At 42.3% G+C, this 10,873-nt stretch overlaps 1 protein-coding gene across 3 annotated transcripts in view; it reads right to left on the bottom strand.

Moving 5' to 3' along the window:
• Positions 1-10,873, bottom strand: part of FOXP1 (forkhead box P1) — a 738,073-nt gene that overhangs the window by 25,351 nt on the left and 701,849 nt on the right. For all 3 annotated transcript variants that reach the window (XM_010861997.1, XM_010861996.1, XM_010861998.1), the window contains one exon: positions 6,642-6,725. In XM_010861997.1, coding sequence (XP_010860299.1) covers positions 6,642-6,725 — 84 coding nt within the window. The remainder of the gene's footprint in view (positions 1-6,641; positions 6,726-10,873) is intronic.

Below are 10,873 nucleotides of genomic sequence, written 5' to 3' on the forward strand. Positions count from 1 at the left end.
GGTATTCCCACCCCCCGCTGGGCTGTCTCTAATAAGCCACAGAGGAAGCAGCCAATCTCGGCTAATTACCAGATAAAAATATATTGTAAGGACCCTCATTAGGAGACGTGGATGGAGGTGATCTAATGATTAAATGCTGCAATCGACTGACCCACCATCAATGCACACTAGTGCAAGATGTCACGGGAATATTTTGTAGAAACAGTGATTTTATTTTGAGGAGGGGAGGCAGTAATATTTGTAATGATGGCTATGAGGTAAACTAATTAAAAGACAGTTCGGAGAGGAAGAGGGTGGCTGAGAGCAGCTGTGGCTGTTCCAGAACCAAGTGCCAAGTCTCCATAGAGGAACTGCAGTCAAGTGGAAAATTTCTGCCTGACCTCTGCCCTTGCTATTAATTTGCAGGGAAACTAATGACACATATACATATTCCCACAAAATTGTTCTAATTGCTAATTTGCCAAAGGAGCCCTGATTCCAAATTAAACACGACTGTAGCCTGTGAGGGAAGGAAGAACAAAAAGCTGTAAACTCCAAATAGAGGGGGCTTCGCCTCGTGAAATCATTTGAAGGCTGAACCAACAAGTTAATGAAATGTCAACCTTGTCAAGTGTGATCGAAGTTTCTTAACTTTTAAACTCCGGCTGCATGATCACATGCTGGTCTCGAGGAGAAACCATCTCTGGGGAGGAAGGTCACTAGGGGGTGAGAAGATGGAGCTGGGGAAACGTTTCAAGACAGGTTCTGTGTTCAAACCAAACCTGCTCTTTTAATTAAGGTCTCTCTGAAAAAAAGGGGACCCCTCCACCAAACCCCCCCCCCAAATTAATTACAGACTTAGAAGAGCAAACTGGGAACAGTGAGGGATGTGCTGTAGTCTTGAAAGATTCATCTGAATTGTAAACTACTAAAGCTTAAAACATTCATCAATTAAAAATGAACGCACAAGTGCTTCATTCCGACAGTAGCTCAGGTTGGAAGACAGAATTTTTTCTTGGGGCCTAGAGCAGGAAGGGATGGGACTGGGAGGGTTTCTTTTCCTATTTTTCAGATTGTGTTCATTTTCTATTTAAAAAGAAGTTGCTATGTTTAGAAAAGTTAGTAACTCTGATATTTTCTACATGGCGAGTTTCCATCATGTGATGATTTCGGCAAAGATAATCTCTGAAACGCCAGCCAAAAGCTGAATTCTTATGTCACTTCAGATTGCCATAGGGTTTTTTATTTTATTTTTTAATTTCTGTCCACTCTCAACTCTCAGTTTTTCTCCCAGGACAGTTCCAGGGGGACTCTCCTAGAAATCTTACCCATCCAAACAACTGGAACCGCATCAGCTGCCCAATACTCAATATTCTGCTGAGCCCCTCTGTGAAAGAAAGATTTATCTTTTCGTTTTTAAACAGTAACCTCTGCTCTGTCTTTAGAAGATGGTGAGTCACTCCCATTTTTTAAAAAATCAACGCACTGCTGAAGTAAACCCAGGACAGAAACAGACTTGTCGTAAGGATTCCCATCAGAATTCCTGTGTGTTTTTGTTTGTGTTCCTGCCTTGTTTCAGAACAGATTCTGAGAACAAAAGGCAAACCTGAAACCCAGACTCTGAGGGACCCGCTGCTCAGTAGGGACTCTTGTGCCCACTCGTTTTTTTGTTGCTGGTTTGACTGACCTGAGCAGGTGAATTCTAGACACGAATCCCTTGCGGTCAGAGATGGCCTTTCTGAAGATGGAGGAACCAGAGGGATGTTCCCAGACCGCGGGGCGGGGTAGGTGGGTGTTGCTGGGCAGGGGGTGACCTTGAGCACAACTCCATCCGCCTAGTCCCACCACCGCCTGAGATTTGGGCCCGTCTAGGACAGTGACTGAGAAGGCGATCGCCACTGACACCGAACCTCAGCACGGGGGCTTCACGAGAAACCATATGTAAACATTGCTTGTTTTTGCAAATCTCTTTTTATGACAGCCTCAAATTACTTCTCCAACTCAACAGCCAGGCTGCAGCCAATAGCCCACAGGATCATCCGTTTCATTAAGAGTTAAAGGACCCCCCCTCCACTTTTGGGGGGCTGGTGGGGGACACACACAGTTTTTATAGTAGCTAAGAACTACTTCCAAACAATCCTAATTGCTATGGTTGGAGGAAAAGAGACTGTGTACAAAGGAAAATCTAATACTGCCTTTCGCTTCAAATAGCCAAGTTCCTGTGTCTTATAACATTTTCAGAAAGGAGATCCTACCTACACTGTAGTTACTTGCCCACCAAACCTGAAGGAATGTGGTTTCACCAGGGTTGGGAGCTGTTCTCTGGAGGGTAGGAATACCCTAAAGCTAAACCTACCTCTCATGTTCTCAAGATTATAAAATATGATTTACAGTATCTTCCCGACATTACGATAGTGAAAAAATCTTTTTCAAAACTCCTTAACAACTTAATCAAGTATTAATACAGACATGCTTCTCAGGGGTAGTGGTGGTTATTGTTTTATCCTCTGAGTGCGGCCTCCCTCCAAAGAAACATCTCAGGAAATTCTCCATGGAGAATTCGCCCTCAAGCAACCCATGGTGCAGTTTACCTCGAGAACATTACTGGTACTGCGTTGGGAACAAAAGAATATCACTCTCATTAGGACAGTTTACGATGCCTTGATTTTTCACTTGTGCTCCTCTGAACCTGGAAAAGAGATGAATCTTTGGAAACGCAGCCTACAACACTCGTGGCCATTCTGACCACGTGACAGGTCCAGCTTTAACCACTGTGTAACTCCCGTGCTAGAATCTGCAGCTGCTCTGGTAAACGTGGCCCAGCCTTAGTAACATTAAAAGCTTACAAATAACATTACAAATCAAAAGCTTCTTTTGGCTGACATCGGCTACTCTTTGCCTTCCTCCACTCTGATCTTCATCACAGACTTTCCTCTCCCAGTTCCCTTTCTCAAACACCTGCACCTATCTTAACCCTCGGCAGGAAGCATGAACGCGGATTTCCTTCTCCTTCCCATTCCTCTTTTACGTCGCATCTCAGATGGCACTGGTGCCACGAGTCTTCCTCTCTCCCACTGCCAGGGACGGTGGTCACACAGTCACGTGGAGCGCAGCTCTCCCACAAGACACACTCGAGGGCGGCACGGTCCATCCTATTCTCCTACCCTGTGTTTCCCAGTCGCACGTTCCACAAATATTCACTGATGCAATTACTTTGATTTTAAATTCAGAAATTCTCTTTACAAAAACACCGCGCACTGCAATTTGAGTCCTGGGTATGATTACAAAAGGAGAGGTTTTTCTCCTTTTAGAAGACTTTCAAGCAAGCAGGGAGAGACGCTACAGGAGGCACCTGTGGAACAGGACGCCCGTGAACCCCTGTTCAGCTCACCTAGATGCTTCCCAGGGTGAGGGGTCGAGGTCAGACCCACGTCTGAAAACTTGGGACTCTCCCCAGATGAGAATATCCTCTGACAAGCCAAATGGGAACATGAGTTCCACAACAGGATCCAGCAAACACGTCTAGGGGCTGATGTCAGAACAATCCAAGAAGGTTTTGGCAGTTTCTGTGATGCAGTGAAATGGGAACTGGCTGGATGACTGGACACAGCAAACGACACTTACCACCCAAATGGCATTTAGTGAAAAGCAACGTTTACAGCAAAGCATTCTATCACTTAGTGACTAAGGATTTTAAAATAAACACCAAGTTCCTTTTAAACAGAAATGGAAAAAAGAAAAAAACTTCACAAACTTCCTGGCAAGACTCTAACATGAGCGTCCCCAGCAAGGGTTAGATCTGAATCCCAGGAACTGCTTCTTTCAAATCAGAGTCTAGGAGGATGTGCGTCTGAACATACACTGTGCATTCTATTATTTTGGGAGGAATAAATTAATTACAGGCAAAGGGGAGTCTTTTACACCTTAGAACTGATCAGATAACTCTATATCCCTAAAGTTGAAAGAATTGAGGGTTTGCTCTATGCCTGTGCCCCCTCCCCTTTTTACAGCAAGGAAGTAAAAATGTGTGCAAAACACTACATGTCTACCTTTTATAATTAATTTCCCAATGCCTCACCTATACATATTTTAATAATTCCTGATTTATAAGATGGTATCTATAATAAAATTTTCTATTTTCAAATAAATGAAAAGAAGGCAGGTTCTCTCTGGCAACAGAGTGTCACACAATATCTGCTTGTCAGGCACCAATTTTTACTTCTTACATGTAAGTTAAAGGATAAGGGATTTATAATGCTGCCTGTGAAAGGAACCACTTTTCACACACAAATGTGATCTTTTTTTTTCTTCCAAAGGGTAATACAACAGTACATTTACATAAACTAATCCAAACAATCTATGTATTTGACAATGGCAAACCTCACACAGGCGGCCTATTGTTGGTTTACATCTTGGAGTTCTTTATATTGGCTTGTAGCACTGCTCTAGCTGTCAAAGGTTTGACTTGGACTCCAAATAAATGGTTATAGAAGTGCTGTGCAGCGATATTGGACTTCTTTGCAAAAGAAAACCTGCTGTGTATGAATTCAAAAGCTATTAATTTTTCAGTCAAAAATATTCGTGCCTATTTCTTTTAATAAAGAAATACTGTGCTGAGCTACTAAGAGATAATGTTGACTAGTCGTAAAGAATTTTCAATAGAGCAGTTAAAAATAAATTTAGTAGGAGGTCCCCTTCCAAGTTATAATTTTCTAGCATGTAAAACACTTTTTTAAATACTAATGAAGACAAACCTTCCTGCCCTGTATGTTTCCGCCAGGACAGCTCTTCCCTGTTCACTGGCTGCTTAACATGGGGCCTCATGGAGAATCCCAAGGGTCCCTTCTGTGGCCTCTGGAAGCTTATGTATATGGCGCTCCAGGCCTGCACCCAGCCCCATGACGGCTCGTGGAGTGCCCCGTAGGGCGTCTCGATTCCTTTTCTGCTTTCATCCCCCCTCCTCTCACCAAGAAGCCTCATGATCCTAAACGAGTCCATTCCTAGAGTGCTGAGTCCACACATTATTCTAATCCTCATATTTAATATCTAACCTCATATTACTGTTTTTAATTCATGGAGTAAGTCATCTCATTCTCTCCCTTGTCGCTGGGTTTAGAGACACAAACCCTTTATCCTGGAGAAAACCATTTCCCTAATGAATGGAAACCATCTGAAGGATGTCCAGAGAGTTCCAAGATGATCAGCTCCCCTTGCCACCAGCTCAAACCACTGAGGAACTCAGTGGGATCATGCAAGGATCTTACCAATTTGTTTTAGCGGGGTTCACATTATTCCAGGAGCTTCATTAAAAGAAGGGGTTGATAGGAATAGCACCTAGAGCAGGGTTGACTAATGACTCCACAGTACTAAAAGGCCTTACTCTTTCTTTTGGGTGGCCTACACGTTTGGTCCTACAGCCATTTACTGCAAAATACATGGAAACCAAGGGCTCTTTCCTAGTAAAAATGGATGTGCAAAGTGTTTAATGATTTTATGTCCTATATCTCAGTAATGTGTTCTGTTTCAGACATTAATTTTGTCTGCCAACTGCATCTTGGCAGGCTACCATATTTGCTGGGTTAATAGTCTGACTCTTTTATTTCTATCACCATAAATCATACATATATGGTGTATGTTTGCTTTATCTATAGAAAAAAACCAGTCAAAACAGATAAACCAATACTTTGCCATTACACTGCATCATTGCATATTGATTAAAATTGCTGGTACTAACTATAGATTGTCAACGCTCAATTAATTTTCACACAGTGACTCCAAGCAAAATCAAATAAAAGCAGTGTACCCTTAAATTTTACAAATCTTAAAAATCAAGAAGCAAAGCACTCTCTCCATTGTGAAAAATTAGTTGAAGCAACTAGATATTGAGAACTGTATAAGTATATGAGAAACATAACTGAAAACCATCAAGGTACAACAGGGAGTGAGGCCCAAGACAGGATCTGGGGTCCAACAGCATCCTTCCACTTGGATACTGTCTGTGCTTGAACGACACTTTTCAAGGTCAAAGAAAAGGAAATAAGGCAAGTAGTAAGAGATTCCTGGAAGTGAGATGTAATTTCAGGGTACCACGTTTGATCTCACTTTGAAGAAGTCATTTTCACTTCCATCTCTAGTAACCATTAGATGTTCTCCGGTACTTACAGCCTCTAACTCTTTTAACATTTCCTCCTCCTTTCCTCTCAGACTGGACTGGACCACCCCTCAGCCCTTTTCTCATTACCCACTGTCTCTTGGCTAGACCATGCCAACATACATTTTTTTCTTCTGCCTTCCTGGTCTGCCAGTCCTCTCTCTGTGTTTCCACCAATGAGAAATCAGAAAGATTGCTTTTTGTTCTGTTTTTGTTTTTTCCTTCCAAAGAGCTGTCATAGAATGTTTTAGTATATTGGGGTAGCATCACTCATCTGTCCCAAAGAAGAGCTGATTGTGGGGTCTCGTGGCTGAGGACTGTGCCTGAATCATCCCGTATTATCTCCCTAAATGCCCAGCACACTGCGCTGTTCATGAAAGGTAACCAGAACCAGATGGAACTTAAGTCTTTCAATATTCAAAGCTGCCAGACTAGGGATCCTCCTTCCTTGCGGAAGGGAAGCAGAGAAGAAATAGTGTCAGGTACCCCCTGGATGTCACGCAGTACTTACGGGCTGAGGGGCAGTTTTGGGTTCTGTAGACTTCACGTGCAGGTGGGTCATCATGGCTTGCAGGCGCTCTTTGTCTTTTGCAAGCTGGTAGGGAGAAAAAATGCTCTGTTATTTCTTTGAATACAGATGCAATTACTCTTTAAATACCCCAAAATGATACATACCCCCTGGCATACCCCCTGCATCACTGCTTAATCGGTTTGAAATTTATACGACCACTGCCAAACTCCGAGGTACTGGAGGTGTCGGTGTGTGATTTCTCAACACAAGATGCATGAGCCTTTAACTGGGAAGTCCTAGACCTACTGGCACCAAGGAGTCCCATGTAACACAGACAGCTACAAGACAAAACCGTGAATCACGCCTATTAACCAACCTGATTCATGAGGAAGCCAAAGGAAAATGAGCTAGGGAACTGAAAACTCGTAAATTCATCTGTTGTGGTTGTGGAGAAACTCCTAGACACACAGATACACTTATGCAAAATTAACTCCATCTTTCTTTACAAGTAGACAGAGAGGCAGACAGTCCAGGCAAGCAATTTTAACAGGGCAGGCAGATAGCTACAAGGGGGGACAAGTCCCCTTTTCCAAATAAATGTACAGAGTGTTTACTCATTCACGGACTCAGTATCTGAGTACCTACTATGTGCCAGTCACATTGTGACAAAAATTCAAGTCTCCTCCTTTTAGAAAACATTCTCTTCTGAAGGTACATGAGTTCCTAACTGCATGTACATAGTAGGGACTCAGATGCTATTTGTTAACAGGCTGCTTTCTTATGCTGGCCCTGGACTGTCTCCTACACAAGGGTGTCTTCAACAGTTCAAGACACTTGAGCATAGGGGACATAATGATGACTGTAGAAGAGATAGGAAATGTATCCCCCCAAAGATACCGGTTTAGTTAAGAGAAAAGCTGCGGAATTTGGGGGAAATTCCACAGAAGAGATTAATATGAGACGGGAGAGGGAGGGAGGAGGGGAGGAAGAAGGAGGAGAGGAATGGATGGAAAAAAATCTCAGTTCAGGACGTTTACAGACGATTTGTCCAAAATAGTGCCTTAGAATTGGGAAGGGACTCTGTCCTTCCATGTCACATAATTAACATTAAATCTTTAAAATATCAATTTTTTGTAAGTCTAAAATTATTTCCCCCCACCCTCAAATCAAGTAAGACTCACTTTTTAAAATCAAAGTGCATTTTAAGGGAGGAGGATGTTTCAAGAATTGGGGGAAGGCAGAGAAAAGGGAAAAAGTAGAAAAACAAGAAGGAAAAAGCTTTCAACTTATCCTAACTCGATGACTCAGTCTCAAGCCATATCACATTTGATTTTTTTTTTTTTTCCTTTTCATTCCCTTGTGGTGTGGTTCGGGGAGGAATAAATTAAGAAGTGGGGGTAGGGGTGGGGAAGCCTTACAGTGTTAGCATTTATCTTTCAACAAACAGGAAATGAAAATGATACCATATTAGGAGCCACTTTATGTTCCTCAGTCAGTTATTGAACAGCCAAACTAAAAGATGCTCAGAACACATAATGCTAAAGGAATTCAGTTTTCCAAAGTGGCTCGGTTAGAACAATTAAAATGTTAGCAATGGCATTTTTCTACAGTTATTTGTTTTTTATGTAAGTGTTCTAAGTTCTTCAGTGTTACAACTAAAACATTTTTAGATTAAGAAAAATGGTTTGTTTTAAAATTATCGTGGGACAGAGGAATGGAGGCATCTCTGTTATTCTTTTTAAAAACAAGTAGTCATCTGTGGTGCTAAATGCTACACATTTAAGGGTGGGAGGCAATATTTACTGAAGAGTCTGATGAATATTAATCGTGACTTAATTTAGGGGTAAACATTGTTGATGGAACAATTACAAAGACCAAGTAGAAGGAAGTCCAAATTCCCAGCATCAAAAGAAACCATTACCTCTATGTTCCGTCCAAATGTCTACCAGGCTGACCTTTTATTGGTCAAAAGTGGTACCACCACATGGCAAACATACACGGAGAATCTGTGCACCCAGACACCTCCACAACCCTGGTGCTTTGCTGCTGGAGGGAATCTTTTTTCTTCATAAGAATATCACTTAGATTTATCTTTCATTTTGAGAATTACCCAGGTTCCTTATTTTGCCTCAACCTCAAGTCTACTACCCTAACTCTGCTTCCCTATAGAAGACAGGCAAGGTTACAGAAAGAGGCAAAACACATTTGTGTTTGTGTTTGTTAGCGCAAACTAGCATGTCATATATAGTCTTGGGAAGGGCTTTGGATTTTTATCATTGATAACAGTTCTAATACAAACTTTTGACAACTGAAAGAAAAAAATCTCACCAAATTCACTTTTTATTTTTATGCAAAAATGGCTACAAATTACACCTAGTGAAATCAGCTCCTCTCTCTACAGTAGCTGTCTTGCATTTACAATACTCACTGGTCCTTCAAACAGCTTGCTTATGCCATCATTCCATGAGCTCAACACCCTCATCAATTTTCACAGCATCCCTTCTTTGTTAAAATATGGGAATACAAACATTTAATATTAGCAAATATAGTCTAGCATTCCCTTATCAACTGACTCCCATGACAGGCAAAGAAAAGGATGGAAAATTCAGTCCAAAGGTCACCTAAAAATCTGGCTGACAGATTTATACAACCTTTTATGTTGTAGTATGAAAAAAGAATTACTCTCTCGGAGCTTTCCTGGTGGGTACAGGAGGAGTATTTAGCTTAAAAGGAATGACAACAGGCCAACAGTAAGGGGAGCTGCATGTGCAATGTCTGTTTAAATTAGTAACCTGGTGCACCAATCCTGCAGAATGACTACAGAGTCAAAAATGGGTTAAAAAGGACGTGGGCTAACAGACTTCGAAGGATTCGAATCCTGGCTCTGAGACGCTGAGCACATTATGTAACCTTTTCAAGCTTTTCACTTCTCCTTCTAAATATGGAATAATAATCTCTGAACTTTGAAGGGTTGTTTTGAGGATTAAATAAATTCTTGCACATAACAAGCTTAGCACAGAGCCTAGCACTTCATGAATGCTCAAAAAAATTTTTTTTTTTTTTTTTAAGTAAAGTTAAATCAGTCTAGTCTATCTAGACTTCTACTGACTAAGTAGACGTTTGGAAATTGGATCAACATAACAGAGGTTCAATGGAGTTTGCAGCTGGGCGAACTGGGAAGAGAATTTTGACATTTTAAAGAAGGGAACAGGAAGCTAGGAAAGATGACGCTCATTTCTCATGGATTTATTCCCTTGGTTCTCACTTTTATCTGTCCCTTGTTCTAAAGAAATGTTTTTTCTCTCCTTGACTAATACGGGTCACCCCCCCTTCTATTCCCCATGGCCTCAAGTCAGCCTTCAGATCGCCAACGCTGGCCAAGAGTATAACAGGGGTATCACTCCATAACTGCTGAAGGCCAGGGGGCCCCATGCACCATCTTCAAAGGTAAAAGCTAAGAAGATTACACTCATTCTTTTAGCAGAGAAAAGGCAACGTGGGCTGAAGTTCATTGAACACAATCATATTCTACACTCTCAGGAGGACTAATCATTTTAAGACCAATTTGGCGGTTCTCACTCATGAGAAAAGAATTCTTCCAAAAAAAGTGAAGGATTTGGGAGACAGAAAAAACACTAGAATTACAGAGGATGGAGCGAGGAAGGGGCCAGGCCACTCATTCTGTTTCACAGGCTGTTGAGGCTACTCCAAGGCCTCTGGTTCTCATGCCGTGTTTCAGAGTTGGGGGGAAACTGAGGTTCATGGGGAGAACTTAACCTGAGGCCGTGGAGCTAGGAAGGAACAACAGTAAGACTAGAACCCAGGTGACATGATGCTTGGTCTGACGTTCCCAAATGGGTGGTCCCTGGCATCACCTGGCACACCAACTGAGAACCCAGATCTTTGCCTCCCTCCCGTCTCCTACCCTGACCTACGCAGGCAGAACCTAGGGTGTGTGTATGCGTGCGCACACACGGGTGCACAATGTTAGCCACACACAGGTTACAAAGAAGCAAGCCTCGATTAGTCGACTGAGGTCCCCAGTTTCAGGGACTGGGATCTGACCTAATCTTGTCCAGTTCTCCAGGGGAGGGATGCAGGAGTAAACGCTTCTAATAAAGACACCAAGGGGCCACGTTTAATGAGGTGCGTTGGGGAAACACCACTCTCTTCTATGAACTGAGTGTGCCTTAGCAGGAGCGTGCTCCATACCCTCAGCCACTGGTACACAC

This window comes from Bison bison, unplaced genomic scaffold (assembly GCF_000754665.1).
Source record: "Bison bison bison isolate TAMUID 2011002044 unplaced genomic scaffold, Bison_UMD1.0 scf7180017864474, whole genome shotgun sequence".
Lineage (NCBI taxonomy): Eukaryota > Metazoa > Chordata > Mammalia > Artiodactyla > Bovidae > Bison > Bison bison.